We start from the raw sequence: 20,613 nt of genomic DNA, 5'->3' as shown, positions 1-20,613 counted from the left end.
ATTTATGTGGCTGGTCCAGTTAAGTTTCTGGTTAATGGTGACCCCCAGGATGTTGATGGTGGGCGATTCGGCGATGGTAATGCCATTGAATGTCATGGGGAGGTGGTTAGACTCTCGCTTGTTGGAGATAGTCATTGCCTGGCACTTCTGTGGCGAGAATGTTACCTGCCACTTATCAGCCCAAGCCTGAACGTCGTCCAGGTCTTGTTGCATGCGGGCATGGACTGCTTGATTATCTGAGGAGTTGTGAATGGCGCTGAACACTGTGCAGTCATCAGCGAACATCCACATTTCTGACCTTATGTTGGAGGGAAGGTCATTAATGAAGCAGCTGAAGATGGTTGGGGCTAGGACACTGCCTATATTGGGATAGGGCGGGCAAGTGGAGTTGAGGTCGAAGAACAGCCGTGACCTCTTTAAAAGGCGCAGCAGGCTCGAGGGGCCGTATGGCCTACTCCCACTCCTTATGTTCTTAAATCGCTTTAGCGTTGTGGGAGCACCTTTACCACATGGACGGCGGTGGTTCAAAGCGGCCCACCATCACCTTCTTAGGGTGACGAGGGATGGGCAATAAATGCTGGCCTTGGTAGCGATGCTTGCAACCAGAGAACTCATTTTTTAAATATCGCTGCCAAAAGCAGTGCGTGCTGGCCAGCGGGGGCCCACCGTCTCCAGCCAGTGTAGGATCCCCGTAACTCCGAACTAGACACCTCACCGTGAGGCTTCCACAGTCAGTTGGGGGACAGTGGAGGGGAGATGACGATAGCAGTGAAAGGAGATATTGAGCAAAGGACACAGGGGCACTGCAGTCACAGGAAACTTAAAGCAACGATAAAACATGGAAAGGAAGTGAGTGCACAGGCTGATAAAAAGGATGGCGAAATAACACAGCTGTAAAGGGCTCAGCGTTCACCAGTAGGATGTTCAACAAGATATAAAGAACATCGGCACTGTAAAAGCATTTGGTACGAGTTTGCTCTGCCAGCTCTTTCAAGCCAGCCGGTTTATTATTTTGCTAGAAATGCAAAGCAGATGACGTCTTCAGGCACATGCTTCCAACACGGCTACACTTCAGCTGCTTTTACACTGCGTGAGATTAGGGTCGCCAACTCTGGTTGGGTTTATTCCTGGAGGATTACATCACGTGACCTCCTGCCCAACCCCCACACTCCCGCCATTGGTCCATTCCCCAGCCTTCCCACGGACAATCGGAACGGGAACAGGCTCAATGTGACCCAATTGGATTAATCCTGACCGTTGGTGAAAACAGCCTTTCCTTCCCATCTCCAATATTTTTATAACTAACAAATGAAAGTCTTGGGAGACTCCAGGACGATCCCAGAGGGCTGGCAACCGTCCACAAGATCTAAGCCAAGGCTTCTGGATCCTGGGCGGACGACCCAGGGTAAAACTGGCAGGATCCCCGAAAACCAGCCAGCGAACTCCATTCAAACCAGTTGCTAACCGGGCTGGCAATGTTGGCGAGCTGGGCAGTTTTACCTTCAGTCTCTTAGCCCGAAACGCGAGCCTCAGGAAACCAGCGGCTCCGGCTCAGCTCTCAAGGGACGTGAAAGCAGCCAAAGAGATCAGGACAATTCCCCGACACCCTCCCCCGGCACACCGGGAGAGGCCAAGAATAGAAACAGAGCCAAATGACAGAAAGCAGCACAGTGATTAGAATCGGAGCTTTATTTAAAAAATGATTAAAAGGCAATACTGGTCTTTAAGTAGAATCCCTCAAGACGTCCAACCTCTCCACTTGCCGTTAAGATTGTCAACCCTCCAGGATTGCCTTGGCGTCTTCAGGAATTAAAGATTAATCTCCTGGAAATTGCTGCGAGCAATGCCAGGAGAAACAAAAAATGACAGGGGCATTAAAACAAAAATTGTATTTTTTTTTTTTTTTGAGGGTGCAGAAGAGTTTTACTAAAGTGGTACCGGGGGGGGGATGGGGTACGTGGAGAGACTGGAGAAGCTGCGGTTGTTCTCCCTGGAGCAGAGAAGATTGAGAGAAGATTTGATAGAGGTGTTCAAAATCATGAATGGTTTTTTAAAAAAGAATAAATAAAGAAAAATGATTTCCAGTGGCTGAAGGGTCGGTAACCAGAGGACACAGATTTAATGTAATTGGCAAACGAACCAGAGGCGACATGAAGAAACATTTCTTTACGCAGCGAGTTGTGATCGGGAACGCGCTGTCTGGAAGGACGGTGGAAGCAGATTCAATAGTAACTTTCAAAAGAGAATTGGACAAATACTTGAAGGGAAAAAAACAGGCCTATGGGGCAAGAGCAGGGGGAGTGGGATTAATTGGATAGCTCTAGCAAAGAGCCAACACAGGCACGATGGGCCGAATGGCCTCCTTCTGAGCTGTGTCATTCTATGATTCTACTCTATGGGCTGGATTTTGTGAATGGAGGCGAGTTGGAGGCGGGACTGCTGCTTGTCGTGTCAATGTCCCGCCTCCATCCTCGCCTGACCAATCAGAGGGATTTCCCCCTGATTCAGCTTGTTAAGCCCGCCCTGTGGGCTCAGCAGGCCAGTGAGGGAGGAAGTCACTGACAGATCACATCAACGTCAGACGTGCTCTCTGTCAAGACTTCTTGAAAGAAGAAATGTCAGCGTTTGACAGCTCTGTGAAGCTGTCAGACACTGACATTCTCTTTAGTTTGATGAGCCTTTGTGGTGAGGACTCATCAAACCTTTCAACTTTGTAAATTTCACATGTCTGTAGGATCGGAGGATCCAACAGCCATTATGTGAAATTGACGAGGAGAATGTCGGCTCTCCCCATCCAGCACGGCTAAAGGCTGTAGAAAGAAAACAAGGTAAGTGCACAACAGAAAATGCTGGAAAAACTGAGCAGGCCAGGCAACATCCGTGGAGAGAGAAATAGAGTCAACGTTTCAGGTCGAAACCCTTCATCAGAACTGAGAAAAAAGGCAGGAAATTAAACAGATTAAAAGGCCAGTTTGGGGACTGGGAAATGAGGGAGGGGATGAAAGAACACAAGGCAAGAGATATTAAGAGGTATTCAAGACGAGACGAAATAGTAATAGGACAAGTAAAGAGACAAATGGGGGGGGAAATGGGGAGAAGTAGCCTCTGGACACACTCCGGGGCGGTGGGAGCATGACCCCTCATGGCCCACAGGGAGACCTGCCTAGGCCTCTCTGACCCATGATCCCCCTCCTGAAGGTCAGGCCCGACAGGGAGACAGTCACTGTTTCTCTCCCCTACCCCCTCACCCCCAACTCAGGCCTCCAACTAAAGTAGATCGGGCCCCAGTGGCATGATCAGATCTCAACCTGCACATTTCAACAAGACTAGAGTTTAGAAGAATGAGAGGGGATCTCATTGAAACGTATAAAAATTCTGACAGGGCTAGACAGACTGGACGCAGGGAGGATGTTTCCCCTGGCTGGGGTGTCTAGAACGAGGGGTCACAGTCTTAGGATACGGGGTAGGACATTTAGGACTGAGATGAGGAGGAATTTCTTCACTCAGAGGGTGGTGAATCTGTGGAATTCTTTACCCCAGAGGGCTGTGGTGGCCAAGTCACTGAATATATTTAAGCAGATAGATAGATTTCTAGACACAAAAGGCATCAAGGGGTATGGGGAGAGAGCAGGAATATGGTATTGAGACAGAGGATCAGTCATGATCATATTGAATGGCGGAGCAGGCTCGAAGGGCTGAATGGCCGACTCCTGCTCCTATTTTTCTATGTTTCTAGCCCAGCAGCTTGGGGCTTCAGGTGTGGTGCGATAATGTCTGGAATAAATTGCTAGTCTGCACTCCAAAAAAATTCCTTGCATCCAACACACGGCTAGCTCGTGGTTTAAAAAATGGACTTCAGCAGTTTCTGGGCTCCAAAAGGAGATCTTTTGTGGCTCTCGAGTTTCGGAAGGTTGGATTATAAAGCAGAATCCTGGTAATGCAGGATTCCCAGCTTCCAAATTACAGCGGTGATCCACAAATACAACACAAGTACCAGAAGGCACCGGGTTCAGGGTAGAGCAGCGCTGTTCAGGTGGATAGACTGGCAGCGAGAGTCTGAAGGATGGCGTCACAGCAATCCAGACAAATGGTCCTGGGACAAATTCACTCCCAGGCCCGTCAACTGGAGATCAGTCGAGTAACAGTGAGCTTTAACACCAGGGGGTCAGTCACCCAGTCAGCGGGTGAAGCGATTGCCCCCCCTCCCCTATACCCATGTCCCTCCCCCACTGCAATGTTGAACACATTTAAAGTGGGTGGTGCACAAAGCTGTACATTTCTTGCGATTTTAATGTAAATGTTAAGTACCACTGGTGCAACATGCTGCCTTTTTCCTAAAAGGGGAAGTACACCAGCTATTTTACGCAGAATCCTAAATGTTGTCAAGGGAGTTATCTGCACTGTTCGTATTATCGTCAGCTCCTCTTGTTAGTGTTGAACACTGGCTTGAGGCAACCTAGGAGCAGCCATTGTTGTGCCGATCTCTTCTGCTGTCAGTTTGGCTCAGTGGTCACATTCTCACCTCAGAGTCAGAAGGTCATGGGTTCGTGCCCCACTCCAGGACTTGAGCAGAAAGCCTAGGCCAAAACCTCACTGCAGTACAGGTGGAGTCAGAGGCACTGCCTTGGAAAGCACATTGAGGTGTTTTACTACATTCATGATGCTATGCAAGTGGTGGTTGTTGTACCATCTTTTGGAAGCAACGCTAACCTACGTCCAGTCTGCCCGCTTAGGTGGGCATAAACTTGAGGTCATCCAAAGCTCTGCTGCCCGTGTCCCAAGTTCCGTTCACCCATCACCCCTGAGCTCGCTGACCTACACTGGCTCCCAGTTAAGCAACGCCTCGATTTTAAAATTCCCATCCTTGTTTTCAAATCCCTCCGTGGCCTCGCCCCGCCCTACCTCTGTAACCTCCTCCAGCCCCACAGCCCCCGAGATCTCTGCGCTCCTCTAATTCTGCCCTCGAGCATCCCCGATTTTAATTGCTCCACCTTTGGTGGCCGTGCCTTCAGCTGCCTGGGCCCTAAGCTCTGGAATTCCCTCCTTAATCCTCTACACCTCTCTCTCCTCCTTTAAGACGCTCCTTAAAACCTACCTCTTTGACCAAGCTTTTGGTCATCTGCCCCGATATCTCCTTATGTGGCTCTGTGTCAAACTGTTTTGATAATACTACTGTGAAGCGCCTTGGGACGTTTTTCTACGTTAAAAGGTGCTATATAAATACAAGTTGGCATTGTTGTTGTTGTTGACTTGAAAGATCCCATGGCACTCTTCAAAGAAAAGTAGGGGAGTTCTCCTAGAGTCCTGATCAACATTCCTCCCTCCACTAAAACAGATGAACTAATCATCTCATTTACTGCTTGCTGTGCACAAATTGGCTGCCGTGTTTGCTACATAGCAACAGTGACTACACTTCAAAACTAAGTCATTGTCTGTGGAGCACTTTGGGACATCCTGAAGATGCGAGAGGCTGTCCCACATGCAAGGTGAGTTTGGGGCTCTGGGCAGTGGTGTGGGAGGTGGTGAATGGGCAGCCTTTACAACTCCTGAACATGCATGAGGTGGTGTTCAGGGGAAGGACAGCTTGAAGTAGGGACAGTGCAAGAGTGAAACAGGGCGTCACGGAGGGAACAGTCCCTCCAGAAAGCAGAGAAGGGAGGGGAGCAGAAGATGTGTTTGGTAATGGGATCAAGTTGTAAGTGGGGAAATGGTAGAGAAATGATCTGGCAATCGGAGGCTGGTGGGGTGAAAGGTGAAGTTAATGGGGACACTGTCAGATAAACAGAGCAAAAACATACCTGCATTTATAAATTGCCTTTCACAATCTCAGGACATGCCAAAGTGCTTAACAGCCAATTAAGCACTTATGAACTGTAGTCACTGTTGTAATGTAGGGAAACGCAGTACAAGAAACTCTCTTAACCGGCAAAGTTCAGATAAGTTTTACTATATATTAGTGGCCGTGCAACAGGGACTGCTGGATCGGTGGCCGTGCAACAGGGACTCCTGGATCGGTGGCCGTGCAACAGGGACTCCTGGATCGGTGGCCGTGCAACAGGGACTCCTGGATCGGTGGCCGTGCAACAGGGACTCCTGGATCGGTGGCCGTGCAACAGGGACTCCTGGATCGGTGGCCGTGCAACAGGGACTCCTGGATCGGTGGCCGTGCAACAGGGACGCCTGGATCGGTGGCCGTGCAACAGGGACGCCTGGATCGGTGGCCGTGCAACAGGGACGCCTGGATCGGTGGCCGTGCAACAGGGACGCCTGGATCGGTGGCCGTGCAACAGGGGCTCCTGCAGCTGTGGCCGTGTACGGGGCTCTCGTACCTTGGTAAGTATACCTCTCTGTAATCCGGACTTTTTGATCAACCGGCACCATGCCGGTCCCGTATAAAAAAAGTTTCCTGTAGCTAGGTTCAGTAAGGTTCCATATGCAAAAGGCAGATAAATGATCATTTAATTATTTTTTTTAAAGCAACGATGGTTGAAGGATAAATGTTGACCCGGACAACTTCTGCTCTTCTTTGAATAGTGCCGTGGGATCTTTTACATCCAGAGGGCAGGTGGGCTTTCGGTTTAACGTCTCATCTGAAAGACGGCACTTCTGAGCTCAGTACAGGAAACTTTCGTTTAACAGGAGGTTAAAAGTCCGGAAAGCTCTATCTACCGGCAAAATTCAGGAGCCGTTTTCTATAAGTTTTTTTACTTCTCATTGCTTTTTGTTTCCCAGTCAGGCTCTGCAAGGTCTGTAGCTATAGCAACAGCTTCAGCTAGAGATGCTTGCAGCTGCAGCCGACTGTTTTGAAGCAACAGGGTTTGTTGATTCACACGGAGCTGAAAAGCTCCGTATGTTTCAACATTAGCGTTGGTTTATACGGCAGTTTTGATCTAACGGCACCAGCTCGATCCAGTCAGTGCCGGATACCAGAAAGTTTCCTGTACTGCCCCGAGGGGTCAACAGAGATTATGTGGAGATTTCTCTGGAGTGGGACTTGAACACACAACTTAGGAGCAAGAGTGCCACCCAGTGAGCCGCTGCTGGCACTTGGAGAGAAAGGGTGCGAGTGAAAATACACAGGGAATGGGACACACCCAGTCAAGGGTCCTGTAAACCTGGGCGGAGGGAAAAGGAGGCGAGGCCAGAGGCTCTGGTATGGAAAGTGGAGTCGTCAGAGCAGTTGAGACAGAGACAGAGATCGGGAGAAGGGGCTGGGGTCCTTACAGGAAGCAGGATGGGGAGAAGCACATACAGGAAACTCTCGTTCAAACGGCACCTAAATATCCGGAATTCTCTATTAACCAGCAAAATTCATACTCCGAAAACACCTCAATAACCGGCAATGTTGCCGAGTCCGAGTCTCCTGCGGAGGCCGAGTTAGTCAGTGGGGGTAGTTCTCCAAACTGCCACTACTCGGCTTCTTGATGCTGTCGGAAGTCCGAACACCTCAATAACAGGAGTCTGACTCTTTGTTAAAAATGGCCTCAGTAGATAACCCTCTCCATCATCCGGAATTTTTAATCAACCGGCAACACGTCGGTCCCGGATACCAAAAAGAGTTTCCTGTACAGAGTAGTTATGAAGTTGGTGGGCTTGTAGCAGATCTCTGTGGAAAACCCACCACTAAAGAGAGAAGTGTCAGAAGTCCAGAAATATTCAGGTAAGGAATGGGCGGGATTTGGAAGTGTAGTTAATGAAATAAGAACCGACAAAAAACTGATCTTTAGTGCCCTGCCCTGCTCCAGGCAAAACACACACTGCCTTCAAAATAAAAGCAAACCCTGTGATGTGCCTCAATAATCCCGAGACTCGATGTTAGCGAAACAAAACAAGGCTTTTATTAACTTAGAAGATCACACGCAGTGGAGAGAGATATCTTCCCTGGAGGTCTGCAGTACTGGCTGTGAGGCCAGACTGAGCTGGCTTACATAGAGGCCAGGTATGGGCGGAGCCCTACACACAACACATTCCATACATTCCAATACACAATACAATGGTGAGGAGAAACCTGAAACCAACCACAGTCACAGGCAGTGATGAATGGGATATTTCATCACATTCACCCCTTCTATAGATTTAGTCTGTTCGGGGGTTTGGTAGTCCTCTGCGACCGACGTGGCTATTGTGGTGTCGCGGGTGTCGGCTGGGTGTCCCCGGTGGCCTCCTGGGTCTCTGCCGGGGGTGCCGCCAGGGTTGTTGAAGGGGTAGTTGGTGGGGGTGCCGTTGGTCGATGTTCTTCCGGGGGTGATGAAAGAGTAGTGGGTGGGTAAGAGTTGCTGTGGTAGTTGTTGCTGCTATTGCCGTGGTTGTTGTCGTTACCGGCTGGGGCGACGTCTTTTATTGACACGGTGTCCTCCCTTCCGTCGGCGTGCCGGACATACGCGTATTGGGGGTTGGCGTGGAGTAGGTGCACTGGCTCCACGAGAGGGTCCGTCTTATGGCCCCTCACATGCCTTCGCACGAATACCGGACCCGGGGTGGAGAGCCATGACGGCATGGATACGCCGGAGGTGGATTTCCGGGGGAAGCTAAACATTCGTTCATGAGGCGTGGCATTAGTGACAGTACACAATAGCGACCGTATCGAATGGAGCACATCTGAGAGGACTTCCTGCCAGCGGGAGATAGGGAGGCCCTTGGTCCTTAGAGCTAGAGTGACTGCTTTCCATACTGTCCTGTTCTCTCGCTCCACTTGACCGTTACCCCGGGGGTTGTAGCTGGTGGTACGGCTCGTGGCGATACCCCTGGACAGCATGTACTGGCGTAGCTCTTCACTCATGAAGGACGCCCCCCTATCCGTGTGGATGTAGCTCGGCATACCGAACAGGCAGAACAGGCTGTTGAGGCATTTAATGACCGTGGCGCTGGTCATGTCTGGGCAGGGGAAGGCGAATGGGAACCGGGAGTATTCGTCCACAATGTTCAGGAAGTAAACATTGCGGTCGACGGACAGGAGGGGGCCCTTGAAATCTAAGCTGAGCCGCTCAAAGGGCCATGTAGCTTTGATTAAGTGGGCTCTATCAGGGTGGTAGAACCGAGGCTTGCACTCAGCGCAAGTGCGGCAGTTCCTGGTCAGAGACCGAACTTCCTCAATCGAGTAGGGTAAGTTGCGGGACTTTATGAAGTGGAACAGCCGCGTGACCCCTGGGTGGCAGAGGTCGTTGTGGAGGGTCTGTAGCCGATCCCCGGTGGCGCTGGCACACATCCCTCGTGAGAGGGCATCTGGGGATTCGTTAAGGGCCCCTGGCCGGTAAATGATGTCATACTCGAAGGTGGAAAGCTCGATCCGCCACCTAAGAATCTTATCATTTTTGATCTTCCCCCTCTGTTTATTATTGAACATAAACGCTACCGACCGCTGGTCGGTAAGTAGGGTGAAGCGTTTGCCGGCTAGGTAGTGGCGCCAGTGGCGCACTGCCTCCACGATGGCTTGGGCCTCCTTTTCCACGGAGGAGTGTCTGATCTCGGGCCCTTGGAGGGTCCTCGAGAAGAAAGCTACGGGCCGCCCCGCCTGGTTGAGGGTGGCCGCCAAGGCAAAGTCAGACGCATCACTTTCCACTTGGAATGGAGTGTTCTCGTCCACTGCCTGTAGCGTGGCCCGCTCAATATCCTGCTTAATGCTTTTGAAGGCGGCGTGGGCCTCAGCAGAGAGCGGAAAAGAGGATGCTTTCAAGAGGAGGCGGGCTTTGTCGGAGTAGTTGGGGACCCATTGGGAATAATAAGAAAATAACCCCAGGCACCTTTTCAGGGCTTTGGGAGTGTTGGGCAGGGGCAGCTCCCGTAGGGGGCGCAATCGGTCGGGGTCTGGTCCGATTTCCCCATTCTCCACCACGCTGCCTAGTATGCAGAGGCGCGTGGTGTTGAAAACGCACTTGTCCTCGTTGTAGGTGAGGTTGAGTTTTTGTGCGGTTTTCAGGAACCTCTCGAGGTTCGAGTCGTGATCCTGCTGGTTGTGACCGCAGATGGTGACATTGTCGAGGTAGGGGAAGGTTGCCTGCAAGTGGTGGTCATCGACCATGCGGTCCATCTCCCTCTGGAAGACCGAGACCCCATTCGTCACCCCAAAGGGGACTCTGAGGAATTGGTAGAGGCGTCCGTTCGCCTCGAAGGCGGTGTACGGGCGGTCCTCTGGTCTGATAGGGAGCTGGTGGTATGCTGACTTGAGGTCGATGGTGGAGAACACCCGGTATTGGGCGATTTGGTTCACCATTTCTGATATGCGGGGTAGCGGGTAGGCGTCTAGTTGGGTGTACCTGTTGATCGTTTGGCTATAGTCGATCACCATCCGTTTCTTCTCGCTACCCCTTACCACCACCACTTGGGCGCGCCACGGGCTATTGCTGCATTCAATAATGCGCTCTTTCAGGAGCCTGTCTACCTCGGTTGCGATAAACCGCCTGTCCTCCCAGCTGTACCTCCTGCTTTTGGTCGCTATTGGCCGGCAGTTAGGGGTAAGGTTCGCGAATAGCGAAGGCGGCTTTACCTTCAGGGTAGCCAGGCCGCACACTGAGGGGCGGCTGGGACCCACCGTACTTGAGCGTGATGCTTTGGTGGTTGCACTGGAAATCCAGGCCCAAGATCACGCTCGCGCATAGATTCTTCATGATTAATACTTTAAAATTATCGTATACAGTCCCGTTAACGGACAATTGTACCGTGCAGTAACCCAGAATGGTCGATGTCTGGGTTTTATCAGCCATAGAGATCGTACCCCGAGTAGGGACCACCTTTAGGGAGAGTTGTCGTGCCAGTTCCGGGTGGATAAAACTCTCCGTGCTTCCACTGTCAATTAAACATTTAACCCCGCACCCGTTTACCTCGATGTCCACCATTGATTTGGATAGCGGGTGGGGCCTGGTCTGGTCCACTGTGACCGATGCCACTGTAGGGCCCTGATCGAGACAAGATGGCGTCCGCGCTGTCTGCTCACAAGATGGCGGACCCCACGAGGTCGGGCAAGATGGCGTCCAAGATGGCCGCTCCCACGGCGCACACGCGGCGGTGGCGGGTTTTGGTTTTCCAGCGGGGTTCCCTCTGCACACCTTCCCAAAGTGCCCCTTCTTACCGCACTTAAAGCAGGTGGTGCCTTTCGCCGGGCACAGGTTTCTGGTGTGCTTTGGCTGCCCGCAGAAGTAGCAGTTGGGTCCCCGACGCGTCGCGGCTGTCATAGGGCTTCTGGGGGGGGAGAGCGGGGCCCCGACGGTGTCGGGCGGGGAAGATGCCTTCCAAGATGGCGGCGCCCTTGGTGCACACGTGGCGGCGTGGACGGCGCGGGCTGAAGAGTAGGCGTCCGAGTTTCTCTGGGCCACATCCAGGGATCGCGCGGTGTCCGCAGCCTGTTTCAGGTCCAATCCTGTTTTTTCCAGCAGTCTTTGCCGGATGTAAGTGGAGCTGAGGCCTGTGATAAAGGCATCGCGAACAAGCTCGTCGGTGTACACTGCGGCTTTTACATCTCGGCACTTGCAGTCTTTGCCAAGCATTTTCAGGGTGCCTAGGAACTCCTCCACCGATTCCCCAGGTCGCTGTGTGCGAGTGGCGAGCAGATGCCTAGCATACACCTCATTCGTAGGCTGCTGGTAATGCGCCTTTAAGATGTCGCAGGCGGCCAGGTACGTGTCGGCGTCTTGGATGAGGGGGTAAACCCGGTGGCTTACCCAATTCCGCAGAATTCCGAGTTTCATACTCGCAGCGTCCGTAGCGTCTTTGACGGCTGCAGAATTGTCCAGGAAGAATTCCATACACATAAACCAGTGTCCGAAGCGTGCTGATGCGTCCGGAGCATGCTGATCCAAATCCAAACGTTCGGGTTTCAGGAGTTGATCCATTGTGTTGAAAAATAAGTTAATAAAATTGATGTGCCTCAATAATCCCGAGACTCGATGTTAGCGAAACAAAACAAGGCTTTTATTAACTTAGAAGATCACACGCAGTGGAGAGAGATATCTTCCCTGGAGGTCTGCAGTACTGGCTGTGAGGCCAGACTGAGCTGGCTTATATAGAGGCCAGGTATGGGCGGAGCCCTACACACAACACATTCCATACATTCCAATACACAATACAATGGTGAGGAGAAACCTGAAACCAACCACAGTCACAGGCAATACAATGGTAAGGGGGAACCTGAAACCAACCACAGTCACAGGCAGTGATGAATGGAATATTTCATCACACCCTGGTCTCTGAACGTCAACATTATTAATGTGGGAGGATATTTCTTTGTAAACAAAGGAGAGTTTACTAGCAATTAAAGAAACAGCTACAGTCTGTACACTTGCAGACCAAGTGCCTGCAGCACAACACATTAGTAAGCCGAGAGAAAAGAGTCCCATCTCAATGCGAGCAAACTGTTCCCAGATTCCGATCTGTTCCTTATTTGAAGGTGCTCATGTTACTGGAGCCCAATCAGCTCGCCGAGGCACAGCCCTCACAGAAAGTATGGCAGCGTCAAGCGATAGAAAACGCACCACAGCTCTGTTCAGCTGGCCGGGAGGCCCACTCGTTCCTGGCTCTCTGATCTACCGCCAGGAATCCAATCTCGCCCCTCCACCCAGTCAACATGCTGAGCCCGTACAAAGTGCTTAGGTCGAGATGCAAGAAACAAGCACCCATGATGGGCTGGGCTGCAAATTAGTTTTACTCCGCCCCCCCAAAGAGTGAAGATTTTCTTTAACTGAAAGATCCTCTCTAGTATCCTGCGTCTGCACTCCCCGTGGTTCCGGGGATTTTAAGAACAACCAAATCAGGCTCCAATTGACCTACAGGAAGGCACAACAACTATTTAAATAGCGCCTTTAACATAGTAAAATGTCCCAAGGCGCTGCACAGGAGTGTTAGAAGACACAAAATTTGACACTGAGCCACATAAGGAGAAATTAGGGCAGGTGACCAAAAGCTTAGTCAAAGAGGTAGGTTTTAAAGAGCGTCTTAAAGGAGGAAAGAGAGGTAGCGAGGTGGAGTGGTTTAGTCAGGGAATTCCAGAGCTTAGGGCCCAGGCAACTGAAGGCACGGCCACCAATGGTGGAGTGATTATAGTCAGGGATGCTCAGGAGGGCAGAATTTGAGGAGCGCAGATATCTCAGGGGTGGCGGTGACTGGAGGAGATTACAGAGATAGGCCATGGAGGGATTTGAAAACAAGGACGAGAATTTTGAAATCGAGGCGTTGCTTAACTGGGAGCCAATGTAGGTCAGCGAGCACAGGGGGTGATGGGTGAACTGGACTTGGGGCGAGTTAGGACACGGGCAGCCAAGTTTTGGATGACCTCAAGTTTACAGAGGGTAGAATGTGGGAGGCCAGCCAGGGGTGCGTTGGAATAGTCAAGTCTAGAGGTAACAAAGGCATGGGTGAGGGTTTCAGCAGCGGATGAGCGGAGGCAAGGGCGGAGACGGGCGATGTTATGGAGGTGGAAATAGGCGGTCTTAGTCATAGGCGCAGGATGGTATAAACACAGGAGAGCCATTCACACAAGTCAGCTTGGCAGCACTATCAAAACCGTAGTGAAAAATACTTAGTCACACGTATACAAATCTGGGTATCTGTCTCTCTATCTCCGGCCATCTCAGTCTCTCTCCCCCTCTCTGTCATTCCCCACCTGGCCGTTCTCTGCTCTTTGTTGCACAGTGTTTGCCCAAGCACATCTCTGAACACTTTGCACTCTCTATGTCACGCACACACGCACACTCTCTCGGGAGTACAGCACTAAAACTAATGGAAACAGAACATCAAAGAACTCCAACCAAGTATTTAAGGATACGAACAGTCCGACTGCTCTGGTGTAGTAGTTCTATCCTTATCTGGCTAGCTCCTGGATCAATACAGGAGGTATAGCCTTGTTTCCACTGATGGGCTAATGGGCAAAAATCACTGAGCCACACAGGCTAGATGATCCCAGGGCTGTGTTGATTTACCTGCAGTAATAGTTGGCGTGCTACAATTCAGCGCAGTGCCCCTGGATGAAGAAGCCAAAAGGTCTGCCAAGAGATCCTACTCCTGTAATCTGGGAGCTTCTTGGATCAGTGTGGCTCAGCATCATGTCAGTCAGTGTATTTACAAACTAAAGCCAGCCAAGGTGTCCTGCATTACTTTATTAAACTGCAAGAAAAAGACCAAAAATGCCTTTCACGACCGCAGGACGTCCCAAAGTGCATTACAGCCAATTAAATACTTTGGAAGAGCAGTCACTGTTGTGATGTAGGAAGCTCCCACAAACAGCAATGAAATAAATGGCCAGATAATCTGTTTTTTTGGTGCTGATTAAGGAATAAATGTTGGCCAGGACACCTCTGTTCTTCGAATCGTGCCAGGGAATCTTTTATATGTCCACCCTAGAGGGCCGCAGTTTAACATCTCATCCGAAAGACGGCACCTCCAACAGTGCAGACTGCCTCAGTACTGTACTTTGAATGCCTGCCTAGATTTGGTGCTCAAGTCTCGGGAGTGGGACTTGGACCCACTACCTTCTGACCCAGCAGCAAAAAGGCTACCATTGAGCCAAGCCCGACACCTTGGAGTAGCTTTAGTCACTTTGTAAACCTGTCACTGCTAGTGTGTACCATCTACAAGATGCACTGCAGCAACTCGCCAAGGCTTCTTCGGCAGCACCGCCCAAGCCCGCGACCTCTTCCACCTAGAAGGACAAGGGCAGCAGGCGCATGGGAGCACCACCACCTCCAAGTCACACACCATCCTGACTTGGAAATATATCGCCGTTCCTTCATTGTCGCTGGGTCAAAATCCTGGAACTCCCTCCCTAACAGCACTGTGGGAGCACCTTCACCACACGGACTGCAGCGGTTCAAGGCGGCGGCTCACCACCACCTTCTCAAGGGCAACTAGGGATGGGCAATAAATGCTGGCCTTGCCAGCGACGCCCACAACCCATGAACGAATTAAAAAAGGCTTTTGGGACTGGTTAACAGTCAAGAAAAAAGGGAAAAGTTTTCTTTTTATATATAAAAATACAAGTTGTACCTGGCAATCAGGAAGGCCATTTCATCTCCACATCCCTTGATCTTGTTCTGAGCTTCCAAGTGGGTCATCCCATCAGTATTTTCACCATCAATGGACAAGATCACATCCCCAATATAGAGTTTGGCAGCTTCAGCTTTGCTCCCTGGAGTTATCTGACAAAAAGAAGAGGACACTGTGATCACCAAAGAAACAAAAATTTAGAACAGGATTTTTCTCCCGCTCTCTACTTTTCCCCTCACATGTCAGCAGTGGCTCAGTGGGTAGCGCGCACGCCTCGAGACAGAAGTCTGTCCTCTCAGGTGGATGTAAGGATCCCGTGGCACTATTTCAAAAAGGAGCAGGGGAGTTATCCCCGGTGTCCTGGCCAATATTTATCCCTCAATCAACATCACTAAAATAGATTAACTGGTCATCATCACATTGCTGTTTGTGGGAGCTTGCTGTGCGCAAATCGGCTGCTGTGTTTCCTACATTACAATAGTGACTACACTTCAAAAGTACTTCATTGGCTGTAAAGCGCTTTGGGGCATCCGGAGGTCATGGTGATCCACCATTTTAAATGTAACTGTGGGCGGGCGGGCAGGTTTCCCAGGCCTCGGGGAACCAGTCAGCTAAAGGGAGGCAAGGACTGTTGGATCCAGGAGGTAAGTGCCTTTCCACTTATCTGCTGGAACTGATTAACAACTTGCATTTATATAGTGTCTTTAATGTGCCAAAATGTCCCAAGGCACTTCATAGGAGTGTAATGAGACAAGATTTGACAGAGCCTAAGAAAGAGATATTAGGACAGATGACTAAAAGCTTGGTCAAAGAGGTAAGCTTTAAAGGATGGTCGTAAAGGAAGAGAGATGGACATAGAGGTTTAGAAAGGGGATTCCACAGATTAGGGCCTAGACGGCTGAAAGCACAGCCGTCAACACCGAGGTGAAGGGAGTGGGGATTGTCAAACGTCTACAGTTGGAGGAATGCAGAGATCTTGGAGCATCGTAGGGCTGGAGGAAGTTAGAGAGCTGGGGATCATTCTTTAGTAAGCTTGAGAATCAGTAAGCTCGTTTTATTGGGTAGTTTGATCTTTATGTTGTGACACCACTTTCACTGGGCTAATGAAGGACATTGGCACCAATATACAAGAGGACAATCTGCACTTAAGCCAATATAGTTCTTCTGACACTCATTTCATCTTCTCAAAGTCCTCCCATCACTACCTAGGACAGATCTTCGCCCGAGAGTTGCACAGCTCACACTAGGCTCTCCAGGCACAGCCCAAATTTGGAAATATTAAAAAACTGGGTATTTTCCAAAGTTTGAGTGGCCCGAGTAGGGGATATTTTCTGATCTTTTGCTTCTGATGGGGAGCTTCACCCAACTAAGAATGAACTTGCATTTATACAGCACTTTCCACAACCTCAATGTCCCAAAGCACTTCACAGTCACTGAAGAACTTTGAGTGTAGTCACCGTGTTAATATAGGAAACACGGCAGCCAATTTGTGCACAGCAAGGTCCCACAAACAGCAATGTGATAATGACCAGATAATCTGTTTTTTTGGTGTGTTGGTTGAGGGATAAATATTGGACACTGGGGAGAACTCCCCTACTCTTCTTCGAAACAGTGCCATGGGATCTTTTACATCCACCCGAGAGGGCAGACGGGGCCTCGGTTTAACATCTCATCCGAAAGACGGCATCTCCGACAGTGCAGCACTCCCTCAGTACTGCACTGGGAGTGTCAGCCTAGATTTTTGTGCGCAAATCTCTGGAGTGGGACTTGAACCCACAACCTTCTGACTCAGAGGCGAGTGTGCTGCCCACTGAGCCACGGCTGACACAGCCTTCGGGCATTTTGCTACGTTAAAGGCACTATATAAATGCAAGTTGTTGTTGTTGAAACAGAAAATTTCTTAAAATGGTGTGATGGGCCGATGACAGTGTTAAATGTATCACGCTAGATACATCCCGAGCAGAATTCCAATTAATGTCACTGTCATAGTGTAAAAGCAAAATAAAAGAGTTCACAGATGTCAAGATATTAAATCGCATCGATGCATTAAGAGGAATAGAAGGATATGTTGATACAGTGAGATGAAGTTCATATGGAACATAAACATCAGCATAGATGGGCCAAATGGCCTGTTTCTGTGCTGTACATTCTATGTAAAAGACAGACACTACTTACAAAACTGCAGAAACAAATCCAGTTCAAGGTCCAAGTAAAATTCTTTTGCCAAGTACATGATTTTGAAACGCTGGCCAGCTTGTAGGATTTGGTTTTACATCTGACTGGCGGTTAAGAAACATTTCAGATTCCAATATTAATTATGTATGTGTGACACACGAGGCTGGGCTACTTACTGACTCAAACACCATTGTAGGAAGTGAAGGTTTAGAAATTAGCAGCTATGGTCCACGCAGTGTTAAGGATAAAGCAATAATGTTAAAACAACAGGACGCAGGCCAGGCCTGAAACTCAACCTGACTAATGGACGTTGATTCTCTGGTTGACCCGGGCTACTGATACCTTCAGTGGAAGGAGTGCATGTGTTTTCTTTGTACATCAGGTTCAAGCCGGGGCCAGGCCCCCTGGGCTCGAGCCGGGGCCGGGCCCCCTGGGCTCGAGCCGGGGCCGGGCCCCCTGGGCTCGAGCCGGGGCCGGGCCCCCTGGGCTCGAGCCGGGGCCGGGCCCCCTGGGCCGGTCCCCCTGGGCTCGAGCCGGGGCCGGTCCCCCTGGGCTCGAGCCGGGGCCGGTCCCCCTGGGCTCGAGCCGGGGCCGGTCCCCCTGGGCTCGAGCCGGGGCCGGTCCCCCTGGGCTCGAGCCGGGGCCGGTCCCCCTGGGCTCGAGCCGGGCCTGCCATAGACAACAAGCACAAACTCAGAAATTGGTGAAGGCCTGAGGCCTGTAGCACACTTCATCTCCATGGCTAAAGTCCAATTAGGCACTCTGCAGCCTTCCGGACTCAATATCGAGTTCAACAATTTCAGATCATAACCTCGGCCCCTATTACATTTTTACTTATATTTTTTCCCACCCCTTTGTTTTGGGTCTTCCCTTCCTCCCCCCACCCCCTTTCCTTTTTTTTTCTCTCTCCCACATGGCAGCTGTCTCCCATCCTGCCAGTACACTTCACACCTAATCGGAGCCGTCTTTGTCTCCACTGTCCTATTACCATCTCGTCTGGTTTTGAATACCTCTTAATGTCTCTTTACTTCTCTTTTGTTCTATCGCAGCCCTGCCTTCGATCTATTTTATTTCCTTTCCAGTTTTGAAAAAGGGTTCACCCGAAACGTCGACTTTTAATTTCTCTCCACGGATGTTGCCTGGCCTGCTGAGTTTTTCCAGCATTTTCTGTTGTTATATGAGGGATAAGGTAAGTTGTGACTGGGTGATGCAAAGTTTGGGTTTTAAGAGTCTGAAGATTGTAAGAGGAAGGAACGACTAAGGGGAGAGGAATTGTTAGGTTTTGAAATCCAGGGACAGAATGAGTTAGAGAGCAAACCACTAGTGCGGGGGGCGGGGCGGGTGGTGAGGAAGAGTGTGCAGAACAGGATAGTTACCGTTTATCAGGAAGAGGAAACGTCACTGGAGATCGGACCGTGATTGTATTGATAACTAGAGACACACAAGGAAGCAACAGCACCTTGTGTTTATATAGCACCTCTAATGTAGTAAAATCGTAGAAGTTTACAGCACAGAAGGAGGCCATTCAGCCCATCGTGTCTGTGCCGGCTGAAAAAAAGAGCTCTCCAGCCTAATCCCACTTTCCAGCTCTTGGTCCGTAGCCCTGTAGGTTACAGCATCCCAAGTGCATATCCAAGTACTTTTTAAATGTGATGAGGGTTTCTGCCTCTACCACCCTTTCAGGCAGTGAGTTCCAGACCCCCACCACCCTCTAGGTGAATAAAAGCTCTCCTCAGCTCCCCTCTAATCCTTCTACCAATTACTTTAAATCTATGCCCCCTGGTTATTGACCCTTCTGCTAAGGGAAATAGGTCTTTCCTATCTACTCTATCGAGGCCCCTCATAATTTTATACACCTCAATTAAAACACTAGTTAGGCCTCAGCTAGAGTACTGCGTGCAGTTCTGGTCACCAGATTACAGGAAAGATGTGATTGCACTAGAGAGGGTACAGAGGAGATTTACGAGGATGTTGCCAAGACTGGAGAATTTTAGCTATGAGGAAAGATTGGACAGACTGGGGTTGTTTTCTTGAGAACAGAGGAGGCGGAGGGGAGATTTAATTGAGGTGTATAAAATTATGAGGGGCCTAGATAGAGTGGCTAGGAAGAACCTGTTTCCCTTAGCAGAGAGGTCAATAACCAGGGGGCATAGATTTAAAGTAATTGGTAGAAGGATTAGAGGAGTGTTGAGGGGAACGTTTTTCACCCAGAGGGTGGTGGGGGTCTGGAACTCACTGCCTGAAAAAGGGTGGTAGAGGCAGAAACCCTCACCACATTTAAAAAGTACTTGGATCTGCACTTGAAGTGCCGTACCCTACAGGGCTACGGACCAAGAGCTGGAAAGTGGGATTAGGCTGGATAGCTCTTTGTCGGCCGGCACAGACACGATGGGCCGAATGGCCTCCTTCTGTGCCATAAATTTCTATGATTCTACATGAAAACAAGATTTAGCAATAGCGGAGAGGGTGGCAGTTTTGTTTGAGATCAGAGAATGTTCCAAGTCTGTGACCCTGGGGTACTTGTTTGGACTAAAGGAAAACTTGGAAAAGTTGTTCTGCGATACCAGATTTCCCACGGCCTAAAGCACATCCCGACCCCGACACAACAAGTGACCGGTAACCAATGCACAGAGTGGAATTCCAGGTGTTAACTTCATGGAACAGAGTTACAAAGGCAGCAGAATGCTGCGGGAAACTATTTTCTAACTCTCTGTGTGGCCTATCTTGGCTTTAAAAAGAATGCAGAAGTGCATTCCTGGCACAAACATGGAGGTTTGGCTTAAGCACCAACTACTCTTGAGAATTATGGAGACTTAACAACTTGGCCACAATCTCTCTGCTGTGGAATACACAGCAGCCTCATCCAGCTGTCTGAAGTACGTGGCTTTTCTTAACGCAGCAAGTCCAGGGGCAAGAAATGGGATTTCTCTTCCGACCGAGCTGCAACATTCCATCACTGGGTGGACGGGAGCTTTGCAGAACATGGGAGCTCACGAGGGCAGTGAAGAGGGCCAGGTTCACTCAAGGATTGGGACTCCTCCTCCAGCTTTGCTTACCACATTATTGTGTGTGGGGCGGAGTGGGGAAACCATTTGTTGGCTAAGAAGCACCACCAATGGCATCTGTTGGATCATTCTATGTTCCCTCCCAGCCAATGAGATTTTAGATATGGGGCGGGTGAAATTAGAGAATGGGGCTTCCCCAAATCCACCCATTATTCTATGATGGCTGCTCACTGGCCATGAAGCTCATCACAGCCAAGCCCAATTCTGCCCCTCACTCAACATGTAAACATGCACCTGACCCATCGGGAGTCACTGGTCGAGCAGGAAAGGGCACCCTCTCTCTACAGCCTGGGGGTGCGGAGGGCAGTGGTAGCACCCTGCTGCTAACCCTAACCCCAGCTAACCCAGCAGAGGCAAAGAACCGAACCTGGGGCCATTATCCAAGTCCCATACCAACTGATGC

The 20,613-nt window shown here is 50.2% G+C and overlaps 1 protein-coding gene across 3 annotated transcripts in view; it reads right to left on the bottom strand.

Annotated features, from left to right (window-relative positions):
• The window catches only part of pdlim1 (PDZ and LIM domain 1 (elfin)), a 106,864-nt gene that overhangs the window by 50,671 nt on the left and 35,580 nt on the right, over nucleotides 1–20,613 (bottom strand). For all 3 annotated transcript variants that reach the window (XM_085970217.1, XM_085970218.1, XM_085970219.1), the window contains exon 2: nucleotides 14,971–15,122. In XM_085970217.1, coding sequence (XP_085826343.1) covers nucleotides 14,971–15,122 — 152 coding nt within the window. The remainder of the gene's footprint in view (nucleotides 1–14,970; nucleotides 15,123–20,613) is intronic.

The sequence above is a fragment of the Somniosus microcephalus genome, chromosome 29 (assembly GCF_052327205.1).
Source record: "Somniosus microcephalus isolate GS21.2 chromosome 29, FLI_Smic_1.0, whole genome shotgun sequence".
NCBI lineage: Eukaryota > Metazoa > Chordata > Chondrichthyes > Squaliformes > Somniosidae > Somniosus > Somniosus microcephalus.
The sequence above is the reverse complement of the archived record's forward strand: the minus strand, read 5'-3'. Positions and strand labels throughout refer to the sequence as shown.